We start from the raw sequence: 22,360 nt of genomic DNA, 5'->3' as shown, positions 1-22,360 counted from the left end.
CTCCAATTACCAGCCTTCATAGGAAGGGTTACATGGTAATGGACTCTATGGCTAACAAATAATTTGCTATTACCCTTGTACATCAATTCTCTGTGCTAGTCCCCCTTTTCTTTTCTTTTCTTTTCTTTTTTTGTCTGTCGTGGGGCTTGAACTCTGGGCTTGAGCGTTATCCCTGAGTCTTCTGCTCAAGGCGAGTGCTCTACCGCTTGAGCCATAGTGCCACTTCCGGTTTTCTAGTGGTTTATTGGAGATAAGAATCTCACAGATGTTCCTAACTGGGCTGGCTTTGAACCGTGATCCTCAGATCTCAGCCTCCTGAGTAGTTAGGATTACAGGTGTGAGCCACCGGCGCCTGGCCTATTCCCCCTTTTCATCACAAAAAATGACAATGAGCTAGCTGTTTGTAGTTCAATCAAAGCTTCCTTATTGCTATTCACCCATGCTTTGCTTCTCCCTTTATTGGTATTTTCCCCTCCGCACTCCCTTCCTCTTCTCCTTCCCTCCCACTCTTCCTTCTCCTCCCCTTCCTCAGGATCCAATTTTCATGTCCTTGCTTAAAAACTGAATTTAAACTCTATTTTGAAAATTTGTTGGGGCTGGGAAGGTGGCTCAGTGGTAGAGCGCTTGCCTTGCATGCCTGAGGCCCTGGGTTCGATTCCTCAGCACCACATAAGCAAAAAGAAAAAAGCTGGAAGTGGCACTGTGGATCAAGTGGTAGAGCACTAGCCTTGAGCGAAGAGCTGAGGGACAGAGCCCAGGCCCAGAGTTCAGGCCCCATGACCGGACCCCCCCCCCCCCCGCAAAAAAAAAATAAGAAAATTTGTTGCCTTCTGAAAAATACTCATTTTGTGTTTTGAACCTCACAGGCATATCTGATTGTGGCAGTTTCTGGTCACTATTAACTCTCACAAATCTAATCAACACATTGAATTCTATTTACAGAGATCATGATTGAAAGAAAGAGTAGACGTAATATGTGAACTAGAACAACACACAGATTTAATATGAGTTGATATATCCAAATCACAACCAGAATTTGATACCTTAGCAAATGTTCTACTTAATATTCTCTTGGCAGGTACATCTGCCACGAAGTGTCTCATAAATATTCAGTTACTCTATACCCCTATTCTCCAGCTCCCAGTGATTACAGTCATACAAGTTTTATCTAGAGTGAAAGAGCAAATGGCAATTAAGTATACAGGACCCTGGGAATTAGTATGTATTAATATGCAGAGAACACGGGATTCATGGGAAGAAATTGTGGAAGTGATCTTGTATTCATAAACAGAAAGAAAATGAGAGAGTGTAGCAAAACATGGAAGCCAGATCCTGTAGCTTCTGTGGTCCCTCCAGTACAAATTGGTATTTGCCTACTCTTCCATACCTGGACAATATGGGAATTTTATTTAGCAGAAAGTTTTATAGCATTTCACACATGCTTTTGGAGATTTTCCTGCACACTTTGCATTTCTCTCCAAGGTAGTTGACAGTAACCTACCAACCCATCAAATTTTTTTAGTTGTATTTGCACTTAGTTACTGTATATGTATTAGGTTCTGTACTGTTTTATCACCTATGTATATTCATGCATCCACCACTAGAACGAAGATGCCAAGATGTTCTTATACCACAAATATCCCTCATGCTGCTTCTTTATAACCAACCCCTCCTTCCCATCCTTTGCTTCCACTCCACTTCATTCCCTGAATCCGTTACCATAGACAACCACTAAACTCTCCTCCATTTCTAAAATTCTATTACTTAAAAAAATTGCAGAGTACTCTTCCATGATATTGACGCACCTAGATTTTTTAAAAAAGAAAATAAGGTCATTCACTGGTTGAAAGCATTTGGGTTGATTGCACTTTTTAGCTATTACAAAAATGTCATAAACTTTTGTGGATATGTTTTTTTTTGTGGATAGGTTTTTGTGTGAACAAAATCTTTTAAAAAATTCTGCTGGGATAAATGTTTGTAGTGCAGTTTGGGGGCTACATAGTAGTTGCAAGTTCAGTTTTGTAAGTAGCTGCTGGATTATTTCCCAAAGGATGTTACCATTTGGCATTCCTACCAGTAATGTGGGGGAGGGGAAATCTGATTCCTCACATGCTTACATTTTGTGTTCTCTAGTTTTAATTTTAACCTTTCTCATAAATTTGTAATCTTATGTCCTTGTATTTTTAATTTTCATTTTTAAAATGCCCAGTAATGTTGAACATTTTTCTTTGCTTAATTGTCATTAGTTTGTCTTCGTTGGTTAAATGTTTCTGTTTTTTGTTTTTAAATAATTAGGGTGCTTGCTTGTTTTACTGTTTTTTGGGGAGTTCTATACCTATTCTAGTCCCATTTTGAATATGTACTTTACAGAAATTTTCTCTTACTCCATATAATTTTTAAAAACCTTTGTCACATGAATTTTCACAGATTATTTTTTTATTTTGAGAAAATCTAATGGACTAGTATATTTTTAAATGGATCATGATTGTGGTATGTAAGAACTCTTTGCTTCACCCTAGTTCCTAATGCCTTTTTTCTTGCCTTACTGGAGTTCCTCTAGCTTCCAGTATTAAAGCAAGTATATTGAGAATGAGTATCATTGCTTTGTTCAGTGTTAGTGGGTAAGCACTCAGTCTTTCACCATTAGAGTTGTTCTAAATTTCTTGATGGTCCACCTTATCAAGGTGCTGTAAATCTTTTCATTCTTCACTTATTGAGAAATTTTACTGTGAATAAATGTGGGACTTTGTCAAATGCTTTTTCTTTGTATCAATTGATATAAGCATATTTTTACATTTTAAGCTTGATATAGTAAATGATGCTGATTGATGTGTGTATGTGTGATGGTAACAAGATTTAAACACAGGGTTTAAGTTCTTGTTCAGCTTGCTTGCTCATGGCTGGATTTCTACCACTGAGCCATGCCTCCAGCATAGATTTTTACTGGTTAATTAGAGATGGAATCTTGTGCACTCTTCTTCCCAGGCTGGCTTCAAACCACAATCTTACACATCTTATCTTCCTAAGTAGCTGGGATTACAGTGTGAACCACCAATGCCTTGTGGCTTTGTTTCTTTTAATATGTTTCCAAACTCATTGTCCTTTTCTTCCCCTTTTCAGACTTCAATGATATGAGTATTGTATATTTTATTATTGTCTCAGAGATCCTTGAGAATCTGTTCTTTTTTCAGTTTATTTTCTCTCTGTAATTTCAGTTGAATGAATCCTATTTTCAGTTTAATGATTCTATTGTAATCTTCACTCTAGTATTGAATCCACCCACTAGTTTTTAAAGATACTGGTTATTATAGTGTTGGTTCTATTATTTCCACTTGTTCATTTTAATAACTTATATTTATTTTCTGAGATTTTCTTTTCTTTTACTTGAAGAGAATTTGTATTTGCTTATACAATAACTTTTATAATGGCTGTTTGAAAATCCTCACCAGAAATGATGTGTCTCAAGGTCTTAATAAAACAAGAATAAGCCAAGCCCAAACGCAGTTAAAGGAAACAAATAATAAAGGTTGGAGCCGAAATTAATGGCCAATGCAAAGGATCAATGAAACAAAGAATTAGCTCTCTGAAAACACAAACAAAATTGACAGACTCTTATTCAAGCTAAACAAGACAAGTTCCAACTTAATGAAATTAGATGTGAAAAAGAAGATAAAACAAGTTACCATGGAAATCCAGAGAACAACTAAGGTTTACTTTGAAAATTTATATCCAACTGGAAAATCTAGGCAAAATGAACAACTTTATTATACATATGACCTATCAAATTTAAGCCAAGGGAATACAAAAATAATCTAAACATGCCAATAGCATGTAACTGAAACCCCTCTGTACATCACCTTGACAATAAAAAAAGATTTAAAACATTAAAAAACTGAAGCAGTGATAAAGTGTCCCATCAAAGAAAATCTCTGGACCAAACAGTTTCATTGTTTAATTTTATAAGCCTTTTAAAGAAGAAATACTAATGCTCCTCATACTTTCCATGAAAGTAGAAAGTGAAGAAATAGTTCCAAACTTACTCTCTGATTACATTATTACTCTAATACTAAAACTGGATAAAGGCACAACAAAACATCATAGACCAATATCCATGATACATATCAATAAAAATATCCTCAATAAAATACTTGCAAAGGAAAGTCAATAATATTAAAAAGATCACTCACTTATCAAAGTGGTTTCATTTCAAGGAATTTAAGGATAGTTCAACATATGCAAATCAATTAACAGTACATCACATAAATAGAATCAAGGATAAAAGTCACATGATTATCTCAATAGATTCAGGAACAAAATGGCAGAATTCAACATGTCTGTATAATAAAAGCTCTGAAGAATCTAGATACGTCTCAATGTAACTAAGTCTATATGTGACAAAAGTATTGCAAGCATTATGGTGAATGGAACAAAAACGGAAAGAATTTCCTCTAAAATTAGTTGTGAGAAAAGGAGTCCACACCTCTCAACCTTAATACAGTTATAGAATTCTTAAGCCAGAGCAGTAAGGCAATAGACAGAAAAGGGATACAAAGAGGAGAGGAAGGAGTAAAATTACCTCTATTTAAAGATGATATGTATCTTATAAAGACCACCCAAAACACTTAGATCTGATAAACATTTTTGGCAGAAAAAGAAAACAGAAAAATAATCTCATTCATAATAACCTATAAAAAATCTAGAGGATGAAAGAACTCTAAAAGGAAAACCAAGCCATCATAGAAATGAAGAAATAAATTGAAAAATGATTCTGGAAGAAGCCAGACATCAGAGGCTCATGTTTATAATCCTAGCTACTCTGTTGGTGGGAATGTAAACTGGTGCTGTCTCTATGGAAATCAGTACGGATATTCCTCAAAACTCTAAAAAGAGAACTATGATTTTATCTATTTGCTCCTGGGTGTCTACCATAAAGAATTAAAGTCAATGACAATAGAGTTTCCTGAATATTCATGTTTACAGCAACACTATTCACAATAGCTAAGATATGGACTCAGCCTAGGTGCCCATCAACATACAAATGTATGAATAAAATGTGGCATACAGACACAATGGGATAATTTCAGTGAATTATTTACTAAAATAGCCAAGTAAAATAAAAGCACTTTTAAAAATTAAGAAAGCTAGGCTTTTGTATCTCATACCTGTAATCCTAGCTACTCAGGAGGCTGAGAGTTGAGAATGGTGGTTTGAAGCCAGCCTGGGCAGGAAATGCCAAGAGACTCTGACCTCAAATTACTGGAAAAAGCCAGAAGTGGCAATGTGCTCAAGTGGTAGAGTACTAGCCTTTACCACAAAGAGACTCAGGGACAGTGCCCAGACCCTGATTTCAAGCCCCAGAACAAGCAAAAATAAAAAGTCTTAAATTTTCTCTTTATTTTAATGTTAAGAATTCACCAAATCTTTCCTTTTCTGAAGGTAAAATTCTTAATGATAGTGAAAAAATAACCGAAATCATGTTTTATGGAAGTAGAAATCATTATGTTAGGTAAGACAAGCAAGATCCTGAAAGATAAGTGGAGCAGGTTTAGACTACTTTGTGTAATCTAGAAAAATAAAGGATTTGAAAATAGAAGAAAGACTATCAGGGAAGTGGAAAGAGATCATGGAAACCAGAGGGGATAAGAGAAAGTATCAAAATGATATAATGGAAGTATGTTATATGTGTACATGAAAATGCTACAATGAGCCAGATAGAATCTACGCCCTATTTCATGATTTTTTTTAATTTACTTTAATTTTATTTGTGAACATACTGTACAGAGGAGTTACAATTACATGGGCAGGATAATGCGTACATTTCTTACCAAGCATTGCAGCCTCCTCCTTTGTTAACCCTTCACATCCCTTCCCAGCCTCCCCCCTCCCCCCCATCCCAATCCTATTCCTTCCCCCCCCTTCCCCCCCCCCCCCGCACCGACGCTGTAAAGCTCGTTTTGGACATGACATCTTGTACTTCTCATTGTTGCAACAGGTCCACCTGTATCCTTATAGAACTGGTTTTTCCCCATCTCCTCCACAAGTTATACTGACATCAAATATAGTGAAAGCAGGCGTTATACTGTGGGGGAGGGACATACAAAGCAACAAAGAGATAATCTTATAAATGCGTTAGAAACACATGCATGAAAGAAAAAAAGCATTAAAATACACATCTAAGGGTTCATTTTCCTGACATCACATTATCTGACCTTTTCCGCTTGACTCATACATATACTAGATATTACAAATAAGGGAAACCATGGGACCTATGTTACTTTGGGCCTGGCTTACTTCACTTAATATAATTTTTTCCAAGTTTTTCCATTTCTTAACAAATGGGGCAATGTCATCCTTTCTGATGGAGGCATAGAATTCCATTGTGTATACATACCACATTTTCTTGATCCATTCATCTACTGAGGGGCATCTGGGTTGGTTCCATATCTTAGCTATGGTAAATAATGCGGCAATAAACATAGTTGTGCTGGTAGCTTTAGTGTGGTCTTGTTTGTAAACATTTGGGTAAATGCCCAAAAGTGGGATTGCTGGGTCATAGGGGAGTTCTATGTGAAGTCTTTTGAGGAACCTCCATACTGCTTTCCAAAGTGGTTGAACAAGTTTACATTCCCACCAACAATGAAGTAAAGTTCCTTTCTGCCCACATCCCCTCCAGCATCTGTTGTTGTTAGAGTTCTTGATTTTTGCCATTCTAACTGGAGTGAGGTGATATCTCAATGTTGTTTTGATTTGCATTTCTTTTATGGCTAGGGATGTTGAACATTTCTTCATGTGTCTATTGGCCATCCTTCTTTCTTCTTCAGAGAAGTTTCTCTTTAAGTCTTTCGCCCACTTATTTATTGGGCAGTTGTTTCTTTGAGGATTTGTTGTTGGGGGGTTTAATTTTTTGAGCTCCAAGTATATTTTAGATATGAGACCCTTGTCCGTTGTATGGCTAGTAAAGATCTTCTCCCAATCCGTGGTTTTCTATTGATCTTGCTAGCTATGTCATTTGCCCTGCAGAAGCTCTGCAACTTTATGCAATCCCATTTGTCCAACCTTTCTTTGATTTGCTGTGTTTCCGGGTCTCTATTCAGAAAATTTCGGCCTGAGCCAAGGAGACCTAGGGTTTCTCCTATTCCATTCTGTAATGTTTTCAGAGTGTCTGCTTTGAGTTCAAGGTCTTTGATCCATTTGGAGTTGATTCTGGTGCAGGCTGATATATAAGGATCTAGCTTAAGTTTTCTACATGTAGTTAACCAATATTGCCAGCATCATTTACTGAAGAGGTTGTCTTTCTTCCATTCTATTGTTTTAGCTCCCTTATCGAAGATTAGATGGCTATAGGTCTGTAGGTTCATTTCTGGGTTTTCAATTCTATTCCATTGGTCCTGAGGTCTGTTCTTATGCCAATACCAAGCTGTTCAGGGATGCAAAACTGGTTCAATATACGCAAATCAATTAATATTATTCATCACATCAACAGGAGCAAGAATAAGAACCACATGGTTATTTCAATAGATGCAGAAAAAGCATTCGACAAGATCCAACACCCCTTTATGATGAAGGTTTTGGAAAAATTAGGAATCCATGGAACATTCCTCAATACAATAAAGGCTGTATATGACAAACCTACAGCCAGCATTATACTCAATGGTGAAAAACTAAAGCCATTTCCTCTTAACTCAGGAATAAGACAAGGATGCCCACTCTCTCCACTTCTCTTCAATCTAGTATTAGAATGCCTAGCTACAGCAATAAGACAAGATGCAGACATAAAGGGGATCCAAATAGGGAAAGAAGAAATAAAACTCTCCCTCTTTGCAGATGAAATGATCTTGTATTTAAAGAATCCCATAGACTCCACTCCCAAATTACTCAAGCTGACTCAAAACTTTGGCAAAGTAGCAGGTTATAAAATTAACCCCCCAAAATCAATGGCTTTTCTGTATGCCAACAATGAGAAAAGTGTGGCTAAAATTAGGAAAGCAACTCCATTTGTAATAGCCCCACAAAAAATAAAATACCTAGGAATTAACTAAAGAAGTGAAGGACCTCTATGATGAAAACTTTAAAATCTTAAAAAAGGAAATCAACACAGAACTTAAAAAATGGCAAAACCTCCCATGCTCCTGGATTGGAAAGATTAACATTGTGAAAATGGCAATTCTTCCCAAGGCTATCTACAAATTCAATGCAATACCTATCAAAATTCCAACCTCATTCTTCAAGGAAATAGAAGAGGCAATCCAAAAATTCATATGGCAAAATAAAAGACCCCGAATAGCAAAAACGCTCCTCAACGGAAAGAACACTGCTGGAGGAATATCAATACCAAACTTCAAACTCTACTATATTTCATGATTATTAAAAGGCTGGAATGTAAGGTCCGCTCCTGGATTTTGAGCAGACTCCACCCTCCTCGCAGCAAAGTCTCCACCCAGTACCTGCGTTACCTAGGCAACTGGCACACCTGGAAGAGGTCACATCTGCATCCGCTGAGGTCACATCTGAATTTGATGTGGCCACACCTTTCTCTGTCCATACCCTAGATAAGGCCTAGCCCAGGCCCAGACGCTCTCTTTCCCAGCTCTTTCCTTCTCAGCTCTTTCCCAGCTCTCTTAGCTCTTTTTCCCAGCTCTCTCTCTTTCCCAGCTCTTTCCCAGGCCTTTCCCCACCAAGTGGAGGGCCAACATGGCCTGGTGCCAACCAGAACGATGAATAAACCTACCCCTTACCTGAAAAAAAAATGCTACAATGAAATCCATCAGTTTGTACGATTAATATCTGCTAATAAAATGCAATAAAAATTCATTCTAGATATTTCCAATATCTAGTTCATGTTGGTGATGAGTAGATTATCATTTCTCATTGAAATTGTGATTATTTGGTTTTGGGTAGGTTTAGGTAAGGTTTTTGTTGTTGTTGTTGTTGTTTTTTCCCAGTCTTGGGTCTTGAACTCTGGGCCTGGGCTCTGTCCCTCAGCTCTTCAGCTCAAGGCTAGCGCTCTATCACTTGAGCCACAACACCACTTACAAGCTTTTTTCTGCTTATGTGGTGTTGAGGAATCGAACCCAGGGCCTCATGCACTTGAGGCAAGCACTCTACCACTGAGCCACCTTCCCAGCCCACGAGTTAGGTGAGTTTTAAAATAGTATTCTGAATATTTTGTCAATTATGTTAGAAATCTGGCTGTTGTTAAACTGTTTACCTTTCTCACACAGGCATTTTCCCACCCTTGTGAGCTGTGCTTCCAAACACACATCAATTTTCATAGTCCTTGTGGTGGTATGTTGTCTTCATCACTTTTACTTACTTATTTTTCACCATTCCTGAGGGTTAAACTCAGGACCTGAGCACTGTCCTAAAGCGTCTTTTGCTCAAAGATTCCACTCTAACACTTGAGCCACAGTTCCATTTCCAGCTTTTTTGTAGTTTATTGGAGATAAGTCTCATAGACTTTCCTGCCTGGGCTGGCTTTGAACTGCAATCTTTAGATCTCACTCTCTTGACTGGGTAGGATTACAGATAGGAGCAACTGGTGCCTGCCTGTCTTGCTTACTTTATTTGGTACCTTTGGAGCTCCCACTAGACCCTTTCTGGGATTGCTGGGTAGGAAACAACAGTTGTCCCCAGGCCAGGTCTACTTGTGTCTCTCAGTTGGGGAAGAGTGTGGGAGGATTGTCTTACTGGTATCTCTTGGGGCAAGCTTCCTAACTAGGTCACCCATTGCTAATGGGCCCCTTTTTCTTGTACTGCTGCCTGTTTGAGGGTCTCTGGATGAGGAAGAACAGGATATTTTGTGTTACTTCTTTATTTGTCTTATGCCTGCCTGCCTGCCTTGGTGGTTCTGAGTGGGTGAAGAGACTTTGAGATGATGTGAATCAAGAGTCTTGCCAAGCCTGGCACCGTGGCTCAAGTCTTTAATCCTAGCTACTCAGGAGGCCGAGATCTGAGGATCATGGTTCAAAACCAGCCTTCGCAGTGTTAGCTTTTTAAATAACAAGGTGCCGAGTAAGAACAGCACCACACACGTGGTATTCAGGTAAGGGGTAGGTTTAGTCATCATTGGTACCAGGCCATGTTGGCACTCCACAAGACTGGGAAAAGGCCTGGGAAAGAGGGCGTCTGGCCCTAGGCTAGACCTTATCTAGGGTAGGGGCGGGGAAAGGTATGGCCACATCGAATTCAGATGTGACCTCAGCGGATGCAGATGTGACCTCTTCCAGGTGTGCCAGTTGCCTAGATAACGCAGGTACTGGGCAGAAACTTTGCTGCGAGGAGGATGGAGTCTACTGGCCATCCAGGAGCGGACCTTACAAGCAGGAAAGTCCATGAGACTCTTATCTCCAATAAGCCACAAGAAAACCGGAGGTGGCGCTGTGGCTCAAGCGCTAGCCTTTTGCTTAAGAGCTCAGGGACAGCGCCCAGGTCCAGAGTTCAAGTCCCACGACCTGTAAAAAAAAAAAAAAAAAAAAAGAGAGAGTCTTGCCAGACCCAGTGCTGTTCAGCCAGTGTATTTTGGTGGGGAAAGGAGGCTTAAGTTTATATGATTACTGTTAGCCAGGCTCCTATAAGGTCCCCTTGATGATGGTGTAGCTGGCTGGTTGAGAAACTCTCATCCGGTTCCCTAATTGGCCTACTAGGACTATCTTGTGTTGTGTTGTGAGATTGGGGATTAGAGGAATGAGCTGCATTTTGTGTTAGGCTTGGAGAGAGAGAGAGAGAGATGCCTTTCATTGTTTCATTTCTTTACTCCGGGCTGATAAATCAGTTTACTTTCTTCTTTTGTTATCATAGACCATTTCCAGAACTAATACTAGTACTTAGTTGGGGAGAAGTAGGAGAAAGTAGATCCATGTCATCTCATTCAGTTGAAGGTCTGCATTTCTATTTTGCCTTTAATTCTTGGGCACTAGAAACGTGTGTGTGTGTGTGTGTGTGTGTGTGTGTGTGTGTAAACAAATAGGTGTGGCAAAATGATCGAGATGATATGGCTATCTTTGCAGCTACCTGAATTACTATATTTTCTTTTCTGAACATGATAGTCATTATATTCAGTGGAGATAAGTATAGCATTTAGAGACTATAAGAAAAACATCTTTACCACATATGGAGAAAAGTGAAGGAACGATGGAACAGAATTGCAATGAACTTAAATCACTAGAAATAATGGGTGTGCACAAAATCTGAATGATTGGATTTAAGAATACATGTGAACTAAGACAAAAAGGCATCAATAAATAATTAAAAGAAGTTCCTATTCCTTATCTACTCTCACTACTTTCTAATGATATTCAGCATGTTTGCTAATCCATGGCAATAAATTGCTAAACTTAGGGTTTGAACCTGTCTTTACTTCCTTTGGGTTCTGTCTCTTTTTTAAAACAAAAACAAAAACAAAACTACTGATAACTTGATTGCAACATTTCAATCTAGGATAGAAGCGATTCTGGGAGATGTTGTTCCTTAAATGGACATAATTTGAAATCCCCGTTGGGTTTCAATTCCTAGGCTAATGAGTTTGCTCCACTGTTTTAGTTTAGCAGTACGATGACCTGCTCTGAAGTATGTATCTTGCAATCCATTTTTGGATGATTGCAGTTTCTGCAGAACTTGGTCTTTAATAACCAAGTTTATTTCTCCTTAGTTGTTTTGAGTAATCATTTCACTTCTTTTTCCTGGGTCTGCAGAGGTTCAATGTAAATTGAGACTATGCATTTATGAGTGATCAGTCACTGAGCTATTGCCACACACGGTCTTATGTCTTCTGTAAATGTTTCATCTGTGAAAATCTCATCTTCTCAGCACTATGCCTCCCTGGGCTTCATCTTTAAAAAAAAAGAATTGAAAACAGTTTGGTTTAAGAATGCTGTCATTTTTAATGAATAAAGATTTGAATATTTGTTATTAATCACTTCAGAGAGAAAAATGTGATACAGAGGTCCCTCTGAGACGAAACTTTACATCTGAATGTTTCAGTGGGAGTTGAGTGGTTTATAAATATACAAGCTCAGGCTTACAGTTAAAATGGAGCAATGTAGGTGCGTTATTTCCTAAGGGATCTCTGGTACTTAAAATGCCACCTGCTAGGCAATTTTGCTCATTTCACTTGTATTTATTTTTCTAAGTCCATGTTCCTCTTTGAGATATTCCCTAGAAATGAAATGTTAACAATCTTATATCTCTTCTCTTCTCTCCTCTTCTCTTCTTTCCTCCCTTCTTTCTCCTCTCCTTCCTATCCTTTCCCTCCTCCTCTTCTTCCTCCATCTCCTTAATCTATCCCTTCTTTCCCTCATCCCCCTCTTCTTCTCCTTTTTACTTACTAGTATCAGTATTGTGTGTGTGTGTGTGTGTGTGTGTGTGTGTGATTGTAAAACTCTTCAAGTTTTGATTTTGGTTGGTCCTGGGGCCTGAACTCTGGGCCTGGGCATTGTCCCTCAGCTCTTCAGCCCAAGGCTAGTGCTTTACCACTTGAGCTACAGTGCAATTTCCAGTTTTCTGGTGGTTTTTTAGAGATAAAGGTCTCATGGACTTTCTTGCCCAGGCTGGCTTTGAATCATGATCCTCAGATCTCAGCCTCCTGAGTAGCTAGGATTACAGACTTGAGCCACCTATGCCAAGCTAGTTTTTTTTTAAGTAGATCATGTTACCACATTGTTACAGTTCTTCCTTTGTATATACTCCCCATTCAAAAACCCAATCTTCCACCATACAGGGATGCATAGAACACATCAGATATACCATGAACACCACATAAAAGTTCATATAAGGATGAACTTGCCAGAAACATCTCTGTTTTTATCACTGTCTACTTAATTTTTGAATTAAGAAATTTTAATTGTTATTATAAGGTTGATGTACAGAAGAGTTACAGTTATATAAATCCGGTAATGAATACATTTCTTTTCGGACAATGTCACCCTTCTTTGGCTCTCTCATTCCCACTCACAAATTGTATAGTTAATTTTCAACTTAATTTCTACACTATCAATGTTGAACTCAACAATTTATACTCATTTGGCTTGATTGCAGGATTAGCCTCTGACACTTGAGCAATACTTCTAGCCTAGCTTTCTGGTAGTTATTTAGGAGTGTCAACATTTTTTCTCAAGCTGACTTTGAATTGCCATTCTCTGGCTCTTCATCTCCTGAGCAGCTAGAATTACAGGCTTGAGCCACTGGCACCTGCCTATCCTCTGTTTTCTCAAAGTTTTCCATTATTTGTTATGAATAATAATGCTTTTTGAATGCTCCATAATTTGTAAATTAAGTGGGAATTGTGGATTCTTCTATCAATGATTAATTTATCAACAGAGAAGGTTGTGAGTTTTGGGATGCCACATTCCTCTTACATGCTAGGAATGAAAGTTTGATAAGCCAGTTAGTTGGCTTGGATAAAACCAGGTGCAAAAAATAGACACCAGGATGCTGCAAATCTTCCTTTAACTTGTAGTTATGGGAAAATTTGAAAGCAGAGAGATTGAAATAATATTGTGTTACTGAAATATATTGTTTCTTGATGAGGCATAATATAAAACTGAAAACTAAACAATGTTGGAAGATTTAAATGCTTCTTATGTAACTTTGATGCACTTTCATCAGCTTATCTATACAATCAAATGTAGGCTTCTGATTGTCAATTATTTTATTTGCTACAAGGTCCCAAAGAACATTGTACACACGCTCACAATTTATTTAAAAAATAATCTGAATGTTCAAGACAACGAAATAAGCTAATAGAATGCCCACCACCACAATTATTCAATCTACATCATAGGTGATGTGCTTCTCAGATGGATAAACTCAAAATACTGGTTTCCCTAGATAAATACACATGATTGCATGATTTCATTGGGGAAATTGAATAAGAAAAAGATTATGACTCAGTCTTGAATTGTGCTATGCACAATTTTCACTTGGATGCTCCATCATCACATCAAATTCCACTTATCCAATCTGAACTTGGTATTTGTCTTCAGAATGGGGCTTTATTCCCAATTTTCCCATTTCTACAAATATTACAACTACTCTATGTGTTTCCCAAATGCATAATTTGAGTTCTCTGAGAGTTCTCTGCCTTTTTTATTTCTTTAACTTCTTTGTTATGATACCTTGACAAGTCTTCCCTTCCATAGCTATAGGGTTAGTTATCTTCACACTGTGATCAACTCATTTTGATGTGTTTATCTTTTCCATTTACTCAATATGCCTTAATATATGCCCTGAGCATCTACTATGTGTGAGGCACTACACTAGGGCCTGAATGTAGATACAGTAAGTGAGCAATGAAAGAAGAGGTCCTTGCCCACACCATTTAGTGAGGAAGACAGACATTAATAAGTATATAAAAAGACAAGGAAAATTGCAGCTGTGATAAGAACTATAATGAAGGGGAACATGGTGACATAATAGTCTTGAATATATTTGTTTCTTCCTGTCAATGAGGTCAGGGAAGGAGCTGAGATCAGAAGGATGAATAGAAGTCAATCAAATGAAGAAAGACTGGGAAAGTGTTCTAAATAGTGGAAACAGCACATGCAATGTTCTTGTGGTAGACAATATTCTACTATGTGAGGAAATTATTAAAACTTCTATTTATATTTCTAATGTGATGTCCTTTTGAAATTTTTATTTCTATATGGTGATGTTCAAGATATTTTAGTCCTAAGGTTCTAGATAAAATCATTTTCAATCTATAGTATTTAAATGAATAATAGGAAAATGATCATGTCCTCCAGGTATAGTGACATGGTAGGCTAAGGCAAGAGTACTGCACATTTGAGGCCAGTTTGGACTATGAAAGAGAGGAGATATTCCTAAGGAAAGGAAGGAGGGAAGAAGATGATGATACCAAAGTCAAGTTGGTTTTTTGTGCACTTATTGGGTTCTAGAGTCTAATAGCAGTGTTTGATACTCATTAACTATGAGGTATGTGTTATTATAATTTTTACATTACAGAGGAGTATATTGAAGCACAGAAAAACTAAGTAATTAGTCCGCAGATATAAAACAAGTGATGAAGCCAGGAGTTAAAACTGCATGTATTTTTTTGGTCAGTCATGGGGCTTGAACTCAGAGTCTGGGCACTGTCCCTGAGCTCTTTTGGTTACTGCTCTATCACTTTGAGCCACAGCACCTCTTCTGGTTTTCTGGAAGTACTTGGATCCTTGCCCAAAGCAAATCATCTTCAACAGTGTACCACTGTAGCTTGTGTCCCTTTTCTAGGAGTACCTATATTTCTCATGGAGAGATTATGCAATGGATTTCCTCATACTAATTAGTTAACCAGGGCTAGGGTTTTATAAGGAATACATAGCTTTTTTTATAACGTAGAAAATCATCCCATGACAAACAGGAATCAAGTCGGCTTGATTATAGTTGTGATAATAATGCTCATCTTTAAAGAATTGTCTTTGATTTCTAAGATTGATCCCACATTAACATATGCTTTCTCATTTTTTTCAGTTGTTTCTGAAAATATGACAATTCAAGAAACAAGTACAACTCTTTCACAGCAAATACATTTGACAACTCCTTCCCAAATTACTGCACTAAGCCCACAAAAGACTATATATTCCTCTACAGTAATGTCTAAAAGCATGCCTATATTTATAACTGATCATACAAATATATCACATTCCAATACAACATCTCCACCTCTGGTCACAACGACTCTATCAAAAAGTTTGAAGACAACTATAGCTGACACAGCTACATTTGCAAATGTTTTACATAATTCCACAATGATCACTCTGCCTTCTCAGAGTACACTCAATTGTACTACCACTGATTCCATGAAAATAACAGAACACTCATCTTCAGAAAGCACAAGGACAACAAAGATGGTAGAAGCCGTGGCTCCTGAGACATTTCAACCAACTAGAGCTACACATCTCTTTTCTATACCAGGAGTTACCATTAATCCATTTGTATCTAAAACTTCAACTGACTCTCAGACAACTACTATGAACACATTATTTACAACTATCAAGTCAACATTCATGTCTGCAACATCCGGGCCTGTACACAAATCCACAGATACTTCAGCACTCCCTATTGCCACACCTACACAAGAATTTCTTGTATCTACAGCTGCCAAAACTGTACCCTGGTCCACAGTAGAAGAGACTTCAGCTGTAACTACTGGGATTGGGACTTCATTGGCCTCCCCAACTGATCTAATCACCTCTACAGATGCTCCAGTGGATTCTGTATTTCCTACAACTCAAGTGCCACCAACATTGGCAACAACTGAAATGGAAATAGCATTTACAGTTAATTTAGGGATGTCTACTGAGACCACATCTGGCTCAAGACCAGTGGAAATAGAATGGACGCCTTCACATGTCCATGATGCCTCTTTGTCTAGCAGGGAGGATGCCATATCTACCTTCATGCCCAGACGCACCTCTTCCATGACCCTTTCTTCCATGATGGCTGCACCAATCACTGGAACTCAGAATACACAGATAGTTATTGATAATGAGGGCTCCTATACAAGCTTTACTCCTAGAATCACACTTTCACCTACATTGGTTGAAACTACGCCTTCCCTGACCATTGCAGGGTCTGAATCCACCGAAAATACATCCAAAGCTGGGGAACACATGCTTACTTTGATTTCCACTCAGTCAACTTCCACATCCCAGGCATCTGAATCAGGTTCTACATCTGTTCCTCATGAAACGCCTCATCAGTTCTCAACCAATGCAATTACTTGGACTCCTAAGCCAAACCAGAATCCGTTGACATCTATAAATATGACCACCATACACACATTTGTACCTAATGAAAATTTCACATCAGCATTCCATGGCAATACTACTTATACAGACCATTCATCAACTAGTGATACTACCAGGCTTCCAGAAACATCGACAGAGAGTAAGGTTACCACTAGCACTGACGCTACCACAGTCAGATATACAACAGCTCAATTTAAACAAACAACTCCATGCTTTGCCAACTTGTCCATCACTTCCAGAGCCACATCTGTAACCAATCCGAGTGAATTTAAACTTACCACTTCATTATTGGGAACCATTTCTATGTCCACAGCAGATGCCAGTGAACTTCCTCTAATATCAAGGGAGACAGTAGGTCCACCAGTAGATAAATCTACTGACATGAAACTAAGTTTTCCTACTAGGGAGAGCACTTCTGAGGCCACAAAAACAGAAGCAAATGGAGTAAGCGCAATTGGGAACACAATAGACCCTATATCAAAGTTCCCAACAACCCAGCCATTCAATACCCCTGTGACAAAAAAAGAAACAACTTCTTACCACCTTAAGGGAACATCAACTCTACCAGCAGAAGCTGAAGTTTCTCCATTCTCAGCAATGCTGGAAGCAACAGATGAATCAGTACAAACCATGACAGTTTCTGTTACTGCTTCCCCTTTCCCTGATAGGGAAAAATTGACTACCATATTGGATAATAAAACTGTAACACTTGAGTTGGGAGGGAGTTGGCATTCAACAAAACTCATGGAAACCACGCCCAAGCGTTCATACAATGGAACTATGGAAATCTTTAATTCGACCCACACCTATACAACACGTTGGATGTCAGAGACAACTGAGAGGAATTCAGCCCCATTGCCCACTTCAGGCAGCACTCAGACATTTTCCAAACCCTTTATTGCTACCACCACAAGGAAATCAGAAACGAGTTTCACCACTTTCCCTACAGAGAGGACAGTTAGATCCTTGTCTGCTGGTATCTTTTCTCCACACAGTGTAGCTACTCATTTCTCCACAACCCCAACACTTATAACCCACATAGGCTCACCACCCATTAATGTCTCTGCTGTAACTTCTAGGGTGGTGTCTGAAGAGACCAAGGTGACCCTACCGGGGCCTCCTACCAGGGATTCTTCCCCATCTACGCTCTCTGACCTTTCCCCTTTGTCATCAGCTACAATAACCACATCATTAGCGCCACCACTGAGTCAAACAGCTTCCATAATCAGCAAAACTATGTCTATCCACAGAGATTCAATCCACACCACTGTAGAGCCCACAGTGACTTCTACCATGATGGCACTCACAGAAGTTCCCTCTCTGACAAAAACTAATGTTCCTTCACAGAATCCCCTTCCCCCTGAAACAACTAAGGCTAAGTCCACCCTTTTCCTTCCCTCCATTGACACAATAACTCCATCTGCTTGCACTCTTGGTTTCTCCAAACCTCTTTCTGATCACATTCCTTTTGTGTCTTCTCCTCCTGTGATCTCTACTACATCGCCACCAGTAGCAACTAGACCCATATCTCAAGGGGAGGAGACATCTACCCATGATTTTAGCTTTTTGCATACTTCTGGCGGTGGTGGTGATGTTGTTAGCTTGGCTACTATTACCACAGAGAACTTTGCTGGTGATGAGACCACGCCGTTACACACCTCAGCCAACAAGCCTACTACTTCAGTGGACAATCAAATTTCTCACTCTCCCACAGGTCTAGTAAACACACAGGTCTCCACCCACTGGGTGACTGGTACATCTACTTTATTTTCTGACAAAGAACAGATGACCATGTCTGTAGGAGAAACTCCTAGAACTATGGAGGTGACAGAAATTTCTTCAGCAAACAGTTCTTTTATTTTCTACTCCCAGAGTACTTCACCTTTGGAAATGACCACTGAAATTTCCAGTCAACAAACATATTTGTCTTCTGTGGTTCCACTTGGGACTCTACCTGATAAGAATTTAGATGTATCTCCCACTTCTGAGAGCCCACAGACAACTCATATCTTAACCTCAAGCAACTCAGTTGACATTGATATTTCAGAAATGTCTACATATCTCCCTTCACAAGCTCTGACAACCAATTTTGTGTCTCCTGACAGAGAAAGTATAAGTGACCTTGCTTTGAGCACTCCCAGGACTGCAGAGGTAATAGTAAGTTCCTCCTCTGTGACTCACCCACTTCCCTCTGGCCAGGATACTTCATTTGTAGATAATGCAACTTCCAGGACAACTACAAACACAACGCTTTCATATTTGCCTTCACTTAAGACTCAACCTAAAGTAACTTCAATTGCTTCTTCCATTTCTGAAAGCACACAGACTTACCCTAAGTCCTTGTCTTCTTTCACAACCATACTACCCAGTGCCAATTTTACAATTATCTCTAATGATGGGACTACTATAGCTCTTTCTGTTCCAAATGTACCTACAACAATTGGGGAAACTTCTATGGAAAAGTCAATTCCTATTTACCAGATGTCCTCATTGCCATTTAATGCTACTGCCTTCATCTCCAAAAACATTTCTGATACTCCCACAGTATCAGTGACTAGGTCTTCTAAAACCACACAATTGGGTTGTTTGAAAAGTCCTTCTCCAGATACCTCTGGGCTTATGCCTGAGATGTCCACAGTGCCAGTTAATGACCCTTCTTTCTCATCTACAGCTGTTCCTTCTGTCCCTGCTATAACAGGTGAACCTTTGTCAACACTTTTGTCTTCAGTTTCCCCTATGACTACTACGACCATACAAACATCTACATTGGATGTCATACCTGTGACATATACTGGGCATACTTCAGAACATACCACCATGGCTTCCTCTACTTTCACTAATTCTGAAATAACACAGGTATCCTCCAAGATCATGCCTACATCTGTTTCCTCTCCAACAAAGCCAAATTTTCCATCCACAAAAACCATTCCAACCACTATTGTGGATGGGAGAGTGACTCCACTTATAGATACTACTACTTTCTCTCCCCTTCATTCTAAGAACACTGAAGCTATTTCCTCCATTCTACACACCACATTTTCACCATTACTATCAACAACCCAGCAATCATCAGATGAAGCAACAACACTGAGCCTGTTACCTGGGATTACTTACAGTTCCCAATCTACTGTAAGCAGTGGTAAAATGACAGTTTTTAAACATACTTATTCTGGAATTACTGTCCCTGAAAATGTGTTTTCACCTACTCCTTCAAATGATCTCCATACTTCTTTAGATATTCAAGTTTCAAAACCATCTTTGACAAGTTTTAAGAGCACTCCTGGACCCACAGAAAATGCACAAACCATCACTACGTACCTTTCCTCGAATACTGGAAAGGTTACTTCCTCATCAAAAAGCACTTTCTTAACTACTGAGCTAACAACAAGTGCCCCATCTGTGAATACTTCTGTTTTATACCTTCCCTGGACCTCATCAAGTGCAAATCTGCCTTCCTCGACATCTCTTCTTTATGCACTTCATAGTACTGTGGCTATGTTTTCTACTTCGAAGACCTCTTCTCCACCTACAGCCCAAATGGTTGAATTTCCAGTTATGGGAACACAAATCACATCTAGTGATACCCGGTCTCTGCTTACAACTTCTTGGAAGACATCCACAACTAAAGATTCTCCATTTCTGATTTCCACCAAAACTCTGGTGCCTACATCTAAGATAGAAACCGGCACTCTACACTTTATTCCTGGGTCTTTGTCAACATTTGCATCCTCTCAGGCTGGTCTTGTCTCTAGTGATGCTATGACAACTTTATCAATTCCTACATCAGAAATGCTTCCTACCTTTGGGTTTTCAGAGAGCCATTCATTATCAGTATCTTCAAGAGCTCTCCCTACCACCTCATCTGACATCAAGCTTCCATTTGAGAAAACAACCACATCTGTAACTTCTGGGACAACCCTCCCATCAAATCCTTCTGCAATTGCTAAGACTGCTACTTTACCCACCCTGACTTGGATCTCATCCAATCTTCCTTCAGGCATGTCCCTGGCAACTATACCGAATGGTTTTCCTGTTCTAACTGCTCCTGCAGTAGAGGGATCAACACCCACACTTGTAACTCCTGACTTGACATCAGCATATCCATTCCCTAACTTCACACCACCACCCTTTGCTTCTGGAAGCACCATAATCACCAAAACCACACATGCACCTACACTTGGCAATATTGCTACTGGCTCCCAAACTTCTTTTTCTATGTCTCCAAAAGACACAGGTGGTGATATATACATTTCTGCATCCCCTGAAACTTCCTCCAGAACCACTGTGACTGACAACTCCAGGACTGGGTCTCAATCTCTATCCTTTAGTGGAGTGAATGTATCACCATCTACAGCTGAGCGCACTTTGTCTATTGGTTCCATGCTTCTCCCTACTTCCCCCAAAACATTGGCATGGAGCAGATTTCCAGATGCATCACCATCATCTCCTTTAATTCCTCCTAAGTCAACATCAAAATCCCTTATTAGCACTACTATATCCACTACTACTGGAGCATTAATTCCGAAGGTCTCCACTGGAGTGACACATCCTTCTACAACAACTGTGGCTTCACTAGTCTCTTCCTCTTTTGAGACAACCTGGCCAGACTCCACATCTACTTTTCTATCCACAGAAGCATTGACTTTATCAGCTGCCACTGAGTCCATAGGTAGTTTGTTCCTTTCTGAGCATCTTGCTAACAGAATGTATGAATTATAGACCATGTGTTCTCCAAGATAGTTTTCTGAAGGCAGAAATATAGGAAGAAGGGTATGAATTTTATATGTCCTTTTAAAATAGCTGACATCCAAACAGTATTGTCTATCCACGTTTCTTGTCTTTATTGAAATATAAGGCAAATGCATCTTTTAATTCAGTACATTTCAAAGCATCTTTTCTGCTTGCTTTGTTCTCTATGTTAACAGAGATTAGCAACTTTATACTTACCAAGAAAGAGGACTATATGGCCTTAGGGATGATCATATTAAACATATACCAGAAAATACCAGAAGATACCCTATCTTTCCTTCTCATGTTAGTCATAGATTTATTTAATCCCAACTATCTAGGAAAGTTTATCCATAACCAGGGTGTATGTGGCTTCCATATATTTCAAATTTTAATCATTCCTGCAATTTTAACATTTCAAAACAGAAACATAGCAAGATACACAAGATCAAGAGGGGGATAAGGAGAAAAAATCTCCAAAGCAAAGAGGAAGGCTTGAGAGGGGGAAACAGTTATTTCCTCAGGACAAATGATCTTCTGAGATAATGTTCTGGTTGAACATTGAATGGGCTAGGAATGTATCGGCTAATGAGATATTTTTTGTTTTTGTTTTGTGGGTCATGGGCCTGAACTCTGGGCCTTTGCACTGACCCTCAGCTCTTCAGCTCAAGGCTAGCGCTCTACCACTTGAGCCACAGTGCTACTTCCAGCTTTTTCTGCTTATGTGGTGCTGAGGAATCGAACCCAGGGCCTTATGCATGCAAGGCAAGCACTCTACCACTGAGCCACCTTCCCAGCCCCTGTATTGGCTAATGAAAGTAGAGAATTTAGGGAGCCTGCAGTATGTCCATCAAGTGTATACAAACAAGAAAAAAACCCAAATAATC

At 39.1% G+C, this 22,360-nt stretch overlaps 1 protein-coding gene across 1 annotated transcript in view; it reads left to right on the top strand.

Moving 5' to 3' along the window:
• Adgrg4 (adhesion G protein-coupled receptor G4) overlaps positions 1-22,360 on the top strand; it is a 106,423-nt gene that overhangs the window by 17,816 nt on the left and 66,247 nt on the right. The window contains exon 3 of the mRNA XM_070038905.1: positions 15,466-21,414. Coding sequence (XP_069895006.1) covers positions 15,466-21,414 — 5,949 coding nt within the window. The remainder of the gene's footprint in view (positions 1-15,465; positions 21,415-22,360) is intronic.

This window comes from Dipodomys merriami, unplaced genomic scaffold, assembly GCF_024711535.1.
Source record: "Dipodomys merriami isolate MVZ:Mamm:240054 unplaced genomic scaffold, mDipMer1.0.p SCAF_3, whole genome shotgun sequence".
Taxonomy (NCBI): domain Eukaryota; kingdom Metazoa; phylum Chordata; class Mammalia; order Rodentia; family Heteromyidae; genus Dipodomys; species Dipodomys merriami.
The sequence above is the reverse complement of the archived record's forward strand: the minus strand, read 5'-3'. Positions and strand labels throughout refer to the sequence as shown.